At 34.3% G+C, this 17,576-nt stretch overlaps 2 protein-coding genes across 2 annotated transcripts; one reads left to right on the top strand and one right to left on the bottom strand.

Moving 5' to 3' along the window:
* The first annotated feature begins 3,986 nt into the window (after positions 1-3,986).
* On the top strand, positions 3,987-13,545 carry LOC114727890 (alcohol dehydrogenase). The gene is made up of 9 exons (XM_028914662.1): positions 3,987-4,349; positions 4,592-4,727; positions 4,860-4,929; positions 5,011-5,104; positions 5,595-5,808; positions 6,288-6,429; positions 7,155-7,325; positions 7,856-8,542; positions 13,234-13,545. Exons 1-8 carry the CDS (start codon positions 4,049-4,051, stop codon positions 8,045-8,047), a joined length of 1,320 nt encoding a protein of 439 aa, XP_028770495.1. The 5' UTR covers positions 3,987-4,048; the 3' UTR covers positions 8,048-8,542; positions 13,234-13,545.
* LOC114727914 (DDT domain-containing protein DDB_G0282237) lies at positions 9,606-16,512 on the bottom strand. The gene is made up of 11 exons (XM_028914702.1): positions 16,395-16,512; positions 15,220-15,365; positions 14,816-14,988; positions 12,921-13,339; positions 12,648-12,726; positions 11,914-12,251; positions 11,288-11,733; positions 11,029-11,191; positions 10,778-10,939; positions 10,567-10,655; positions 9,606-10,029 (listed from the first exon to the last, which is right to left on the bottom strand). Exons 2-11 carry the CDS (start codon positions 15,330-15,332, stop codon positions 9,879-9,881), a joined length of 2,133 nt encoding a protein of 710 aa, XP_028770535.1. The 5' UTR covers positions 15,333-15,365; positions 16,395-16,512; the 3' UTR covers positions 9,606-9,878.
* Positions 16,513-17,576: the final 1,064 nt, after the last annotated feature.

Raw genomic sequence — 17,576 nt, 5'->3', positions numbered from 1 at the left:
AATATATACCTTAACCAATACAAAATATAAGAGAATTTTGAAAAATTAAATATAAAAAAATGTATAAATAAGAAATTAATTTAAATAATTATGTTAAAAAACATTTGGAAGATAGTTATTTTTATTGCTAAATTTAATTTTTAATACAATTTATATAGATATTAAAAATAGATGTATAAAATTTACAACAGGGTGAAGTACTGTATTTATAATGCATAAAGTGTACTGTGTGTTTCAGCTTCACTTAGCGATAATTAGTGGGGGGGACTAATCGCGATTTTCTGAAAAAATACGGTAACATGCAGGATGAGGTGACCGGCCGGGGGACGTTATCAGATTTCATAAAGGTTGAAAGCGGAGGGGGGGCCTGGGACACAAGTCAGGCCGGGAAAGCGAACAGTGAAACAGCTGCTAAAGGCTGCTCGCACGTGCAGAGAAAGTTGAGATGTTAATATTTATTCTAATTATAAAATCTTATTTATAGTTAGAATTAGAACCAAAGGTAGTAGTTAGATACTCTTGTCATAAAAAGCTAATTAATTAATTTAAATCAATTAAAAAAATAAGTAAATTATTGAATTTTAATAAATATGACTTGATCTCCTAAAATATTTTTATATAATATTGGAAGAATTAATATTTTCTATCCTATAATTTTAATTCAGTAGTAAATTAGGTTCCAAACTTTAACTTGATGTAACTCCATTCTCATATTATTTACGGATTACAACTCGAACATTAAACTTTAATTCAATACAATTCATTTCTTATAAGTTTAATAATTTAAAATATTGATTTTTATATATTAAGAAGGTTGAATTGCAAATCTGCCTTTACTCGACAGTACTGGTACCTGAAAGTTTTTTGTGTATGCAAATTTGCTTCAAAAATTTAAAATCATAATAATATTATCTCATACTGTTAAAAATTAACTTATTGACTATTAAAATAGTGATGACTATTAATATTTGTCATAGGAGGCAATATTGTTATGATTTTAAACTTTTGAAATAAATTTACATCAAAAAATTTTTTTACCTGTCCAATACTCTTAAGTGAATACTTCTAAGGCAAATTTATACCTTAAATCAAAATAACTTTCAAGTACCCAGTACTCTAAAAACTAAAGTTTTAAGGGTTAAGGTTTATTTAATACCACGGTTTTATTGCTATCTGGAAAACATCCCAAGAAAGAAAACCACATTTTAGCACAACATTGGTTTTTGTGAACACTTACCCTAACACCTCTTAAATTTTTTGTTGTTGTAAAATTTGATTATTGTGCTGGAACTATGGTTTTAGTGGCCAAAGACATGGTTTTCCACCGAGGTAGGATGATCATCTTTTCCAAAAAAAATAAAATAATGATAGTCTCAGAGGACTGTATACCAAAAATATCATCCATTCAATTGCAAAATCTCTTCTTCTTCTTCTTTTTTTAAACTATCACATTAAGTTATATCTTTCTAATAATTGGAATATGAAAAAGCAGTTTTATAACAATTATTCAAACATTTTCAATTGTTGAGATAACTTTTTTACAAAATTTATTATTAAAAACCTCACTTTTCATTAAAATATATCCAAAAACTAATCCAAATACAGCCAACCAATATTTAATGTCCTTGTTTATTTTTAACCAAAATGTCACTTTTTAAAATTATTTGTACTTGACTATACTTTTGTCAATCATTTTTTGGAAATCACTAGTTAGTCTAAGCACATGTTGATTTTTCCATCTTGGTGTACTTGGTCTTCTACATGTCTATGCACAGTTTTAGAAGGCTATTTTTACCCAAAACAGAAAAAGAAGGCTATTTTCACCAAAACAGTGTGTTGACAATTTTCAACATGAATTCAGATATAGACTAAATAATTATAGAGATTATAAACACATATTGAAAATTACTACTTCTTCCTTCTTCTTGTTTTTGCTGAAAAAAAGGCAGAGCGAGGACAATTTATTCACTAGAAGTTAAATGCGAGTTTGTGCTTCATTCGAAATAATGAAAAGATGAGAAGCTAACCGGTATGCACAATTGCACACTACTACATAAACAAAGAAAATCTTCAGTACTTCCTTCCATAATAAATATAAGGAGAATTAAAATCAAATCCCTAAAAAAATTACTAAAAAATCCTAATAACAATATGAGCAATTTGTAATGACAAATTTTAAAATGAATAATAATTATTTTTAAGACTTATTTTGTAATTTTTTTAAGAACCTTATTGTAATTCTCCCGTAAATATAAAAGTAGTTTGAGGATTAACGTTAATTTTAAATATAAAATCTCATTCTATTTTTTTAGAATTTATAATTTTTTTTCTTAAACTCTTATGGTTAATTGCATGAATTAAAGACGGGTTTTATTAATTTGAATAAAATAATTAAAGAATATAATTTAAAAAAATCAACATACACTGTTATAAATAATTAATTTAACTAATTTTTTTAATGCCTATAAATTAATTATCTAATTTTTACATTTGAGAGCATAAGGAGTACTAATATATGATTGACACAACAAAATACACACACAAACGCACACAGACACACACATATAATGAGCTACTGTTTATGAATATTGTGTATTTTTAAATTTTAAATAAGAGAAATATCACCCATATGATTATATATAAAGTTAAAATCCTGAATATTAATAGTACTCTTCTCCAAAAATTATAACTCACTACTTCGTGTTTGAAGAAATTCGAAAAAAAAGTTGGGTTAAGGTGCAATTTTGACCCTAATCTTATTTCTCATATGTAATTTTGCCTGATCTTATTTTTCAAGTGTAACTTGCCCCTAATCTTTTTTTGGGTACAATTTTGCCTCTAATTTTTAGATGTAATTTTGCCCCTCATGGTCAAAATTGCACCCAAAAAAAAGAAAGTCAAAATTACACCATTCAAAAGATCAATAACAAAATTATATCTAAAAAATATGATGGGGTTAAAATTACACCTTAACCCAAAAAAGTTTAATGTCAATTAGATTATTAAGCTTCAAAAAATACCAATAGTCTCGATGGAATAAGTTACATCCCCTTAAATTTAAAGCTTTGAAAACCAGATAAATATGTGATATACGCACACATACATATAAAGTCTGGAATTTATTTTACTTAAAAAAAACTCTGGAATTTAAAATTTGTGGGAATACAAAAATTCCCGTCACTGACATAGAAAAACATGCAATGGTCAAGCTTTGTTACAAGGATAAAAATTCTGGCAAAAAAGAAAGTTTCAGTTGCATCAAAATATACGTAAAAGGAGAAAATATTGAAGCCATCTTTTGAAAAAAAATTACCATTTCATCTATTTAATTTTGACTCAGTTATAACTTAATTTTGAAATTTTAACCCATGCAATTCTGACCTTATAATTTTAAACGTTGTTAATTAATCCTTAAATTTTAATTCACAGTACCTCAATCTTTAAAATTTTAGTCATTTAACATTTTAGTTTTGAAGTTTTATGGAGTATACAATTTTTTTTTTAAATACAGAGGCTAAAATATTAAATGAACTAAAATTATAAGTACTGCATTGTAGTGAATAAAATTTATAGATTAAATGGTAACTTAATTAAAATTATAAAAATTAAGTTGTTCCAAGTTAAAATTTATCCTATGTTTGATATGAGGGAATATGAGGGGAAGAAATTTTTTTTAATAAGTTTGATTTAAGAAATTAGGGAACTGAGGTTATAGATTTTGATTAAAAAAAAATACATAAAATATTAAAAAATTAATTAAAATTTTTTAATATTATTTCTTTAATATTTTAAATTAATCTTGTCAGAAATTTTTTGTTCTTTTGTTTTTTTTCCTTCCATTTCCCTCACATTAATAGGGACCAAAAGCTAACTCTCCCGAGAAAATTTTTGTCTCTTGGCACGCGCGCGATATGATGACTTGCCAAGTATGGAGCCGCTCTGATATATAATACGACTATATTCTCAATCTCTTGTTCCTATCCGCTTCAATTTCATCGGCCTCACTCATCCATCCCGGTTTGACCTCTGAGATTTGTGTAATTCCTCCATGGCAACTGCTCTGCTTCGGAGAACCAGTATCATTCACAATGCCCGCCGCTTCAAGTTCCCTAGCTCATGGTTTCTCAGTGAGCTGCTGACTCAGCATTTTCCGATCGATAAGGCTGTGAATGAAAATGCTATTCGTAGAGTTTCAAAGGGTGTTTCATTTTACTCCCAGGTCGCTTCTGGTGGTGGAGTCCCATCGTATATGCGGGGAGCTGTATTCTGGGAATTTGGAAAGCCTCTCTCTATGGAGGAATTCCACATCCCTCGCCCCAAGGCTGGAGAAGTTCTCGTTAGAACTAAGGGTAGGCAATCCTTAATTTTTTTGTTTTTCCTTCTCTTCGTCATTGTTGTTGATGACTTTCGACTTTGCGATCAGTCCGATTTCGACAACATTGTCAACAGCAAGAATCGTCGATGATTTTTTCATACCTTTTCAGATCCTAAAGACTCCTGGTTTTCGTTTAGTTTCTTAGAATCAAGCATTTTTGGCTTTAAACGAGTGAATTAAATTAGTTAATGATCGAGTGATTTGTTGTGCATGCAGGTTGTGGAGTATGCCACTCTGATCTCCACGTTATAAAAGATGAAATTCCTTTTTCCAGTCCTTGCGTGCTGGGACATGAGATAACTGGCGAAGTTGTTGAACATGGCTCTCTCACAGACAATAAAACAAAAGAAAGGTAGCAGTCGAAGTTTAATGGTCCTTTTGCTACTCGTTAATGTTCTAGTCAGTTGACTTTAAGCTCCCTTTCTTCGGTCAACTTAAATGGAAAGTTAAAAAGTCGTAATAATTATGCTATCCTGTCTCGCAGGCTTCCCGTTGGATCTCGAGTCGTTGGTTCCTTCATTATGCCTTGTGGCAACTGTTCTTACTGTTCAAAGGTAACATCGCATATTTGCATCAAGCGCCTTGTCTGATTTATTGCTCGCCAATGTTGTCACAAGTATCCCACTGCTAAACAGGGGCATGATGATTTATGTGAAGCTTTCTTTGCTTACAACCGGGCAAAAGGAACCCTCTATGACGGTGAAACTCGGCTGTTTCTCCGCGGCAGTGGTAAATATGATTTACATGTTATTTAGGCTAATAATGTTCCCTTAGTTACTTTGGTCTCCAGTCTTTTACTAGCATTGGCAGAAGAACTCTATTATGATCCACTAAACGACCTGAAAGCTTATAGTAGACTACACATCTTCATAATTTGCTACTGGAAGCAGTACCACCAGCTGGACCACCTCTGCCTTTTACTGTCACTACACCTATTACTGTAATTAGTCACGAGTGACGAACTGACGAAATACCAAAACAACCCAAGGTCCTTTCACTGAAATAAGTATGTTCCTTTGATTGCATCTGCAGTTGATTAATTCAATGCTCCGCAAGTTGGTGGCCAAAAAAAAAAAAAATTATCTCCCCCCACCCCCCGGGTGTTTTATTTTCAGTTGATACTTGATTGCAATGTATATGACATTCATTTTTAAACTTACTCATTGATAGTATCGGTCTTTATTGAATGCTGAAAATGATTGATATTAATAATTTATAGGAAAACCAGTCTACATGTATAGTATGGGAGGGCTTGCGGAATACTGTGTTGTGCCCGCAAATGCGTTGACCGTATTACCAGACTCATTGCCATATACAGAGTCTGCAATACTAGGATGTGCCGTCTTTACTGCATATGGTGCTATGGCCCATGCAGCTGAGGTGCGTCCAGGGGATTCTGTTGCTGTTATTGGAACGGGAGGTGTTGGTTCTAGGTAAAAGTAACTACTTTCCTGATGAGGGTCTAATTTTCACCTAGCAGTCGCACTACCTTTCTTTTGGTTCTCTTTGACAAAATGCTTGCTTGAGTTAGACTTAATAACATTTTGTCAATTACATCTGCCTTACATTACAACAAAGTTATGGGGACAACAAAGAAAGCATAGCTGCTCAACTATAGTGACTGAATATCTGTGCTTGTGCTCACTGACACTCCATTTACCCCGGAGCACATCCAATCTTACACTATATGGTTGTGCCTAAGCATTTGGAACTTATTACTATATTGATGAGATTGTTTCTCATTGTGTTGTTAGATTGTATACAAACCTATCGAAAAATTTGTGGGAATCATACATTTAGCTCTTTCGTTATGGGGACCCCTTGGATGCTGCAAAATGATTTTGGAGATTATAGGTATTCCAATTCACCCCTGGGATACAGAACATTGAGCTGAATTTATCCTCCTTTCCAGCTGTTTGCAGATTGCTAGAGCATTTGGTGCTTCTGAAATTATTGCTGTGGATGTTCAGGATGAAAAGCTAGAGAAAGCAAAAACATTCGGCGCTACTCACACCGTGAATGCAGCACAAGAAGATCCAATTGGAAAGATAATTGTAAATGCATTTTCCTTTGATTCAATCTTTTAAGATCTAACAGTGCCAGGTCGGAGGATTACTGCTATATTATTTCTAATTGAAACAATAAAGCTGCGTGGTTTTTTTTTTTAATTTTTAATTTTACGTAGGAACATAAAAGAACCTTTTTCATGACTTGTTTGCACAGGTGTCTACTAGGAATCAATAGTTAAACAAGTTGATTTAGAAGGCTGTCAAAGCGTCAATGTCTTTCTAATTCTAAGCCTGCTAGATGGACCTCTGTATAAAAAAAAATTGCCATTCTGTGTATTTTGATAAGACAGAAGTATGGGGAGCATATATTTTGCTTTGAAATAACTCTGCCCAGTGCCCATGCTGTTTGGTTCCTCTATTCTGCCACCATAACTTGTTTGGCTTTAATAGTTTCAGTTTCTTCTCATTCTCCTTGTGGGACATCCTTTGAAATTCTGGTCCATGAACTGTATATGAAGCTTTTCCTATTCATATTTGTCGTCTATTTTTAAGCTTTCTTTTTTCCAACATCGTGAGATTCAAAAAGTAAACCCTTATTCCACAATATTACTAGTAATTATTTTTGCTATTATTTTCGGACAAAGCCACAGGTATGGAGTTAGTAGGAAAGCGCACACAATTTTTCAATTCGCAAATTGCCCCGTCCTTGGGATGTTTGATTTCTTTTACTCTGAAGAGAGCCTTTATTTTGTTTACACTGATTTCAACAGGAAATAACTGGTGGAAAAGGTGTTGATGTTGCTGTGGAAGCCTTGGGAAAGCCGCAGACGTTCTCCCAGTGCACACAAAGTGTGAAGGATGGAGGAAAAGCTGTGATGATTGGACTAGCACAAGCTGGTGCTGTAGGACAAATGGATATAAATCGTCTTGTTCGTAGAAAGGTGCATATTCTTTGTATTCAATATATCTTTCTAACTATTAAGTAACTCCTTTTACTCTCAAGCCTCAACTGTAATGGTCAAGATACACCTGTGCCATTCCAATCAAGTTGGCCTTGTATAATCTATTTGGAACTTCCATCGCATCTTTTAAAATTAATGTTCTCCTAACACTGAAACAAAATCTGTTACCAAGTATAAAATACCTCAATTTATATTAAACTTGTTTTACAAAACGTAAAAATATTGAAACTCTTGGAGTTAGTAAATACAGGTATTATTTTTTTCCCCCTCAAGTTACATGATTTTTATTTATGTTGATTTTCTTCTTTTAAGCCAAGTTTAAGGCTTTAGCTGGATCAATTCATTGAAATATCTTGCATTCACATGAATAATCTGGTTGAAAGATGATACTGAGTTCAAACTGTAGAGACTAAGTTTAGTATGTACTGTTATGAAATTCTCTGTTAGACTGATAATTATTTTTGGTGCCTTTCATTCTTGCAATGAACCATTACAACAACTCTGAGTAGATAAAAATTATCGGATCGTATGGAGGTAGAGCAAGGCAAGATCTTCCTAAGTTAGTCAGACTGGCAGAAACAGGTATCTTCAATCTTACCAATGCTGTTTCTAGAAGATACAACTTTGAGGAGGCAGGCAAAGCATTTGAAGATCTCAATCAGGGAAAAATTGTTGGACGAGCTGTCATTGAGATAAGATAATCTTGTTTTACATTGCATTCAATGCTTTGTGGCTAGAATTCTGCTTCTCGCCCGTAATGCAAGGAACTGGTGGCCTGAGAACACATGATGGATATTTTTTGCTCACATTCTGCTCATCTGTACTGATAACAGTTCCTAATGGCCATGATGTGTTCAAAACACTCAAATAAAATGAATATTTTCATGTCACGTCTGGTTCATTTTGTCGAGATAGTTGCATTTGGATATCTCAAAGTTAAATCCTACGGATTAAAGATATTATAATGGCTGAAGTCCTCATAATTGACGTCTTATGAATATACTGCATTCATGCATTGTGCACTACATGAATAAGTAGTCCTGCATTTTCTGTTTAACTGAGTAAGAAAGCATCGGGGCCCCTCATCTTCTCTTGTAGGGTCTATCCTGCATGCAGCCAGGGAAAAGAAGGACAAAGGGGAGAAAATAAAGAAAAAAATAATGTCCACCTCCTTTTGGGGCCGCAGCCCTTCCCTTGTAAGAGTTTTCTTTTCTCCTTTTATAGTAACCAAAATCCGTTGTTGACAGGTTCCCTCTACTTTCCATAAATTCGAAATTTGCGGCTCTGGAAAATGTGTATTGCGAGTTTTAGTGCCTGATTTTGATGCCTATGTTAAGGTGCATTGCTTCAACTAGTATTGGTTTATTTTCGCTTCTTCCCTCAGTGACAAGGGTTATGTAATGTTTGTGTGTTGTGTGGTTCCTTCTATAAATGCTTTCAGTTTCTGTGGTTCACTTTTGTCTCTGATTTCATTTAATTGCCAAAAAGAAATGTGAGAAAATATCATAAAATTAAGGATACAAGAGAGAGAGCCCCTGAAAACATGGAACTCAGTAACTGGGTGGACATTACATATTAACCACACAACATAATGCCACCGTTAGTGAGTTGAGCCTAACGTCCCACAACATGGTGAACTAATTTTCGACCCATACGATTTTGAAAAACTTGAAACGGGAGAGCCTCCTCAATCAATATAAAATAAAATTTATTTAGCAAGATTATCAACAATATGATTTATTTCTCAAATTTGTATGCCTGCAAATTCCACGTAGAACAGCCCTTTACGATCGCAATAGTGTTGTAAACGAACGGTGTCAAGGATCCATATAAAATACATGCTCATAATTTAGTTTCATAGAACGCCTGGGGAACATGGCAAGGTCCTGATAAGTGATACCCCCTTGTGCTGTTTGCATGACAATTTAGACTAAACAAAAAACTGGACAAAGCATCCCCCCCCCCCCAAAAAAAAAACTCTTCCCCCACAGACAACAAAAATTAAAATTGATATCTTTCAATTGACCTTCATTATGTGTGGTTTTCGTCGATTTTTAGATGAATCGTAGAAGGCTGCAGAATGAATTCCTGTCGGATAGCTGGAGAAACACAGACGTTATATACATCACAACAGGCAAGTATAAATTCACATGAATAGTTCCATGTAAATGTCCACACCAACATACAAATGCAGTAACCATGCAACGGGACAAAAAATAATAATAAAAATAATAACAACAACAATTAGAGCCGGGTAAATACAAGAATTCTTTTTGTACCTACAGTTATTATTTAAAAATGGTGTAATCCATATACAAAATTTCAGGATCAAGCATAAAATACATGCTTGTCCATCATCCGATGATAGATTAAACTACCGTTTAATCATCCTATTCCTCCTCAGACCTTGGACCAACTGAATCATTTGCTACCATTCTCCATATGTAAACAAAAGAAACAAATGCAGAACGTTCCAGCTTTCATCAAGCCGAAGAAGCTAAGCTAAAAAGATGTAAGCCTTCCTTGCACCAACTACTCTTCCTTCCACTTATTAACATATTTGAGGAAAGCATTGGCAGGATTTTCTCTAGGTGGCGCTCGAACACGAGTAGACCTTCGGAGCACAGACTCATCTAGTGCAATTTTCTGTATCTGATCCTTTAACCTCTTCTGAAGTTCCGTACTATAAACATGGAATATAAATAAAAATGAAGTTAACTGATACAAAAATATATTGACAACATTTAAAAGTATATTCAACGGAAGATTGGAAGATTACATGTCATCACTAGGAGATCAGAACCTGATTTAGCAATACAGGTTTCACGAGAATCAAGATGGTAAACATGGTCGTTATCTCAAAATGTTAAATTAATCAAACTTCTGATGACAGTTTCTAATACATGGTGTTTTTTTTTTTTCCAGCCATGGTCAACCACTCCAAACTATCAGCTCATTTTGAAGAGCATTCTACGTTAGAATTACTTAGTAGAAATTTTTTAAGTAAACAAAAATAAAGGTGTTCCCTTGTTGTAACCATGATCGGTTTTGCCCGCTTGCAGCATTTATAAAACGTGTAAAGCCGGGATAAAAGTCTAAATTGAAGGCTTCTACTCAGGTTCAGATCATCATATTCCACTACGTGAATTGGAAACAAGGACTGAGAAATGTTCTACTAGTACTCCATTAAAATCTTCAATTGGAAAACAATCTAACTCACCATATTCTACTATAATATTTTTCCAGTTGCTTGTGCAATGCTCTTTCCCGCACACCCTTGCGATTCAGTGACCTCATCAATGCCTCAAGCTATTCAGGCAAACCAATAAAAAGTTAGGAGTCTCGTGCCTAAAGGAAAAGCACATATAGCAGGCCATCTAAATTTAGTACCTCTTAGTTCACCCCAAAAAAAAAAAAAAAAAAATCAGTACCTCTTCCTTGCTGCTGTAGTAGCCCCATTCCTTGGAATCAGAACTTTCCACAAATATCCTCCCATCACGGCGAAACCACCAATACCTGTTGTAATGCCTGTCTTTACCCAGGGGACTTGTACGAACAAATCGTTTTTCCATCTCTCGTTCAAAATATTCTCTCTGTGCAACAAGCAGAATCATTAAAACTCCAATGAGCAAACTAAATAAATAATTTAAAAAAAAAACAAAAGAATGGAGGTAGGCTAAACCCTCTTTTCTATACTGTTCTTCTCTGGCGGATCGTTCTCCCCATTTAATTGCTTCTGTGATTCCTTTATGGATGACTCATTTCCATTTCCTGCTGGTTCTTTCAGTTCTAAACTCAGCTTCCTAGAAGACTTCTTGGACGCACCATTTGAATGTTTGTCCAAACTGCTCATAAATTTAGAACAAGTTTTATGTTGGAAGTCACAAAAACTACTGGAAAGAAAAAGGCGCGCAGCTAAAATTCACTATATCAACACTGACCTTCCACCCAAAGCATCCCCGTTCCTAGATGATTCCTTCTCTCCATTTCTTTTCTTTCCCATGTCCCCATTCTGTCTACTGTGATTATTTTTTGTTGAGACAGTTGCTACATTTATTTGATGGTGCCCATCCATACTCCCATTGCTTTCAAACTCAGCTTTCAGCCGTTCCTTTTCTTCTCTTCTTTTTCTACCATCTTTTAGCGCTTCTCCTCTTCTAGTAGCACCAATTGCCTGCCGCTGTTCAATAACCTCGTCCAACTTTTCCCTAAAAATGGAGGTTTCAAGAACTCGATTGACCAATTCGCACAAGATTTCTAGCTTAGCATTGATATCAACGAGGCCATAATGTCCCCTTTTTATGGTAGCTTCAAACTGCCGTAACCCAGGAACATTGATCATTTCTAGAAAATCGCATAAATATTCTTGCCAATTAATCATTGTAATCTGAAAATGAAGTGGGATTAGGTACTGTTATATCATTAATAAAAGAAAGAAAGAAATAACTTGCATAGAATACCAGATTGCAAGGGAAGTTTCATTTGGAACATGTGTATTGAACATCAAAAATAAAAAATACATACTAATAACTGCTAGGAGAAAGATATATCCAAGGGAGATGCTGACCTTAAACTTCCGTTTTCTTTTCTGCACAACTGAAGCATAATCACCATCGTCTTTCATGAGCACCCGAAAGAGTGCTGCATGAGATTCCATTAGGAGAACCACATTGCTTTCCTTGTGGCAGATTGAATTTTCAAAATCTTCCAGAGAGTAGGGCGACAAATGCAACAACCTACCAAAAGAAGTACAAAAATCCCAAACCATTAAGAGATCCCCTACATGATGAATCGGAACATTGAAATCTCTCGATGGAGAAGGACGATGAGGATCTCTTGGACTAGGTTTCACCAATAAATCATCAATCGGATATTTGATAGGTTCCACCTTGCATTGGCCATTTTCTGCAAAATTATGATACCGATAGGGTCAAAATAATTTTAATACATTAAACTCATAAGGGGAAGACTGACCAGACAATTGTAAGAAATCCGTAACTTCAGTATAGCGATGATATGATTTGAAATAGAAATTTATCAAATATTCATTATTTCCAAGTTGCAAGAGAGAAAACTTCCCAGTTAAGAGAAAATACAAAGGGCTTATCCCATGGTACCTGCTATAATCCAACCCGACAACATAGAAAGCAAAAAAGAAAGGAGTGGATGAAATGGAAATGCTCAAAGCAAAGTGAACTCAAATTCTGCTACGAAATAAGTTCTAATTAAACAATTGCAAACTAAAAGGGGGCTAAACCAATTCTCGAAGCAGACAAAATGACTTCAACCTTTAAATTCTACCTTTCACGGAAGGGAAGCCATCATTTTTTGCATCACCCGACTTCCTTCTTTTACAATTTTCAGCATCTCCATTTACATCCTGAATATGACAAATTTGATACCAAAAAAAAAAAAAACCATCAATAACAAACCAACCAAGGAACTATACTTCAGGACATTAATCCTACGACAGTTTACTCTTTCTTTCTCCTTTATCAATTAAGTTTTGCTTCTTTATGCATGGATCAAAGAGATGATTGCAGCTGAAACTACTACCCCTTTCTTTCTGTTTACCTCATTTTTCCTTTTCTTGTTGCAAATTAAAAGTCCGTTGTTGAAGAAAGCTCTTCCTTTTAATTCCTCTGGGATATCAGTTGAGATTCCATAACTTCGTGCCAATTCATCATGTATCACCCAAGGAGCATTACGATATGTAGATTCCCGGATAAAAGATTTCAAGATGTTCCTGCTAAAAGGAAACTTCTTCTGCACCAAATCCTTGGCACTGACTTCTGCTTTTTCAATTGTTCTCTTGTTTTTGTCAAGCCAAGCTACCTCATAGCGGAATTCATCAACTCCTTCCCTAACGACTTTTAATATTTTGCAGGGATGCTCTCCATCATCCTTTTTTCCATGCAGCTCAGCACCCACATACACCTGTTCTTGCAATTTTTCAGCTATTGCGTCAGCGAGTTCCCTCAAAGGAAGCGTGCCTGCCAAAACAAAAGCTCATTCATGGAGTGCAATACACACACAATGCAAGCATTTTGATGAAAATCCAACAAGCTGCATAGTCCAGCACACTTGGATCAAACACAACGACTCATTAGTTTTGCACAAAATAAATACCCTTCAATAAAAACCCAACAGATTGTATAATCCAAAAAGACTTGAATCAAACACAACTGTTTGTTTGTCATTGTTTTTTAACCGTCAGTTTTCAAATATGTTTTAACAATAATTCTTGGGGAAAAAATGAATCCATTTTGTGGACCATCCATTGTCAGCAAACAGAAAACTTGTTTGGTGAGTTAACTCTAAGAACAAGTTTCAAAGCCTTCTTTATTTTGAATTTGTCAAATAAAAAATATAAAACTATTTACTAGCTGTTGGGTAAATCTCTGCAGTTTTGTATTTTCAGACACATTATCAAATTCTTTTCCATTATTTCTCTCGTGATTGCAAGGCACTCGTTTAGAAGTTCTAGTTTAAAATACGCTCCATGTTGGATATGTGGAAAAAAGAAAAGGTTTTTTCACATAATATAGTCCTTTCAGCTTCTTTCTAAAGGGAAAAAAATCAAATATCAAATAATAGAACTACAAACGACTTACCAACACATTGACACGGGGTTTCTCTAGCAAAGAAAAAGAAATATTTTCCACCTATAACACTTAAGCAAACTCCTTATTTCCTTTACAGCAACCTAAGCCCAAAAGTTAGAACGTTCACAAAATGATGTCTTGCAATTTAAGCAACTATACATTAAAACTGGAACAATCAATTGTTGTACAAGTCTAGACTCATACATTTCTTTCATATAGGTTACAATGACTAATGGAGACAAGTAGTCTTGTCCGACAGTTATAAGGTTTGTTTTGTTGATACCAATGCGATAACCATTGCCTAACCCAAAACCATCTTGAAGCGAAGCCAGAAGTGTAAGGGCATCTTAAGGCTCAGGATATCATATCATATCATATCATAATTTATATACAGTTAATTGGAGGTAATACGTGCTCTGAACTAGTAGCTGCCAACTTGATGAGTCATGAGACTATTCTTTGGAATGAGAGATTAATGGCTTGATTAAAATGCTTATGATTACAACCAACAACAAGACATCTTCTGAATAGCATTAACAGATCAAAATAACACGATCCTTTCATTCACAGCTGTTAGAGTAGATAGCATCAGAATATTTTATAAAAGCATTCCATCTCTATAGATGCTTGCAATGTATTTCACAAGTACCTTACCTTCAGATATATAACTGTATAAACCATATCCAGTTCCTATAAATTCAGCAGATACCCAGAAAATTTTAGACTCGTTAAATGCACACAGCAATATAACTATGCGTAATGAAAGGAAATCATGTATGCAATATGCCATAATAGAAGAATAATTAACACATCTATCATCATATTAACATACATTCCTTAATCTCAGATGAGAATAGTTCTTACTGTATTGAATAATCCTTAGTGCAGGTTCCATTAATTCTTTGGGAATTTGTTGGACTTTTTCAGTGGCACGCTTTTCTGACACCATAGCCTCTTCAAAAGTCAAGTTAGATTTCCCAGTGACTTTACATGTCCAAACTCTCTGGCGATACAAATTTATACGGTTCAAATAATCACTATTTCACATTAAGGGAGACCAACAGTTACAATCTAACTGAAAGGACCAAGTATGAAATGCTGATGACGTATTTTATCAATAACATTGCAGCAATTGTTTTAAATCACTTTTAGACAAATTGATAAAAACGTAAGTGATATGTCTTTGTGTATTTACATCAATGTAAATTACAGATTGGAAGAAGAATCCCACATACAAAACAGCAACATTAGTAAATTAAAAAGGATACTGATAATCTCGGAAAATTTCTTTTGTGAATCGAACTTGATGGACAAGCTCATGTGGCTCCAAATCCTTAGGTGGCTCAGCCAAGACAAAAGGCTTCCTTTTAAGAAGAGGCATCTGGTAATATGCTGTCAAACAGAGACAATGACCCTGCATAGAGACATTGGAAGAACAATGTCAGTAATGTAAATCTTGCACTTGCAGCTCATCCCAAACACCGTACAAAGCATTCATAAGTCTTGCATTTGCAGCACATCCCAAACACCGTACAAAGCATTAGACCAACAGGCCAACATCTAGTTGGAATTAAAAATTCAGTCACTACTATAGATGGCTTGATTGGTTGAGTCATATTATGATAACCATAAAGCACAAGACCTCAAATAACAATATTGTTTTTATAATTTTCCCCTAGATCGCCAACAAGAGGAGCTCAATGATTGGTAAACGAAAAAATAAGTCCAATTTAAGTGTTAAAACCATAATAGAAAACATTTTCACCCTGGTGAAGCATGTTCATTAATAGATAAGCGTCTGTAGTACCAGAAACCCTAACATGTCCCGCAAGAGGAGACCGATAAGTTACTTGTAGTCAAATCAACCAATAAGAATTGCAAAGGCAGCGTAAGTTGTCATTGCGACATTTCAATCCGTAAGCAATGTAGCTAGCTTAAAAAAGAAAAAGCCAGATAAAAGTTCATGACCTTTGGTTTCAACTCCATAAAATTATAAGCTACGAAAAGAATCAACATTATTTTGCAAAATTGACAGTACGAGACCCCACCTTGAAGTTTAAATACAAAAACGCCTAACACTGAGACTCCCATCAAAACATTAAAAAAGAGAAGCTCCGATGCGATGTAATAGAGAGGAAACCCTAGAATATGCATTTTTTGCGATCTCAAACCAAATAAAGTTAGGTGCCGATATACGCAAACCCCGCAACATACTCCAAGCACTGCATAATGAGTATTATAAAAATGACGAGAAATAATGGCGACCTCCGTAGACAAACAGAAGTGAAACGAAGAATGGAAAAATCTTAAATCGCCGACCGCTCGCAAAACCTTCATTCCCGCCAGAACCAGTTTGTGAGCAGTCGGGGAAAAAAGCAGTGGAGTGAAAAAGTGGAGAGAGAAGATAGAGCGAGTGCCAAAGAGGAAGAAGGGAGGATCTTACAGTGAAATCCCGCGGAATGTGAGAAGCAAGAATGTATATTGAAGCGAGAGAGGGCCTTGGTTTTGTATAGTCTGAGAGTTCTAAACGAAGAGGTCTTTCACGTTTTCTCTCTCTAGACTCTCTCCGTCTCGCCCGTCCCTCCTTGTGGGAAACAAAAATATTTTTAACGCTGCATATGAATTGCGACCATACCCTTCAGCTTATATTTATTTCGTAAAATAACCCGGGATTTTGTGGGCTTGGGGTCCATTGTTTTATTCCTTGGGTTAGGGATTGGACTTAAAGCATCTGTTTAAGCACTTTGGCCCGTTTTGAATTTTAATCTTAATATTCCAACTTGATAAATATTAGTTTAAGTGTCTTGAGAAACTAATGGGGGATTAGATCTAGCAAAAAGAACTAGTTTCTCACAACTTGACAAATTAATGTTCAAATTCCCGTTAGGAAAAGTACCCACATTTAGCGTTCGACAGTGCCTCAAAAAGAATTGTCTCTAATAGGAGGATATTTATGCTTTAGCACAAAAAAAAAGTGTTTTGAGAATATTTTGAATTAAAAAAACAACCAACATGGTGAGTCTTGAATAAAGATGACAAAAAATGCGGCTAAAGTATTTGAATAAAGATAATAATATTCAAGTTTTCTATAGTGCTAAAATTTTTCACTAAACTTATAAGTATTTATTATATTACAGTAATGTATACATTTTACCTCCCATGTCATTTTTTACCACACAAATATATATATATATGGCTATATATATATTGCCAAAACACAGGGCATGTATATTATCCTTCATATTTTGTATTTTAGTCTCTCTATTGACAAAAGCCGAAATTAGAAAACACCAAAAAAATTAAGGTTGATTTGGGAGAGTTTAAAAAATAATTTTTATGTTTTATGATATAAAAGTTCTCTTACATATTCACCTTGTACCTTGTACGGCGTAAAATCAATTTTTTGCAACTATAAATTAGTTTAATGCTTACTGCAGTAATGAAATCCGTTCAAATGTAGTTTTAGCTTCCAATTTAAAATTCTCAACTAATGTTTTCTTAAAATTATTTTTTTAAAAACTGACAATTTAATCTAGACTTTACGAATTAGATTTGGAGAGTGAGCAACAATGAAATCTATGGATACTCATTAAAAATGATTAAGACAGAAGCTCATTCATAGTTC

This window comes from Neltuma alba, unplaced genomic scaffold (genome assembly GCF_004799145.2).
Source record: "Neltuma alba isolate B1F8T4 unplaced genomic scaffold, ASM479914v2 tig00002446_pilon, whole genome shotgun sequence".
NCBI classification, from domain to species: domain Eukaryota; kingdom Viridiplantae; phylum Streptophyta; class Magnoliopsida; order Fabales; family Fabaceae; genus Neltuma; species Neltuma alba.
This window is presented reverse-complemented; position numbering and strand designations above follow the sequence as displayed.

Coding starts and splice junctions, on each gene's coding strand:
- LOC114727914 (XM_028914702.1), bottom strand. CDS start 15,332: ATGCCTCTTCTTAAAAGGAAGCCTTTTGTCTTGGCTGAGCCACCTAAG. Junction 12,727..12,920: donor ACAAGAAAAGGAAAAATGAG/GTAAACAGAAAG, acceptor TGTCATATTCAG/GATGTAAATGGAGATGCTGA. Junction 10,940..11,028: donor AGAACAGTATAGAAAAGAGG/GTTTAGCCTACC, acceptor CTTGTTGCACAG/AGAGAATATTTTGAACGAGA.
- LOC114727890 (XM_028914662.1), top strand. CDS start 4,049: ATGGCAACTGCTCTGCTTCGGAGAACCAGTATCATTCACAATGCCCGC. Junction 4,728..4,859: donor GACAATAAAACAAAAGAAAG/GTAGCAGTCGAA, acceptor CCTGTCTCGCAG/GCTTCCCGTTGGATCTCGAG. Junction 7,326..7,855: donor ATCGTCTTGTTCGTAGAAAG/GTGCATATTCTT, acceptor AACTCTGAGTAG/ATAAAAATTATCGGATCGTA.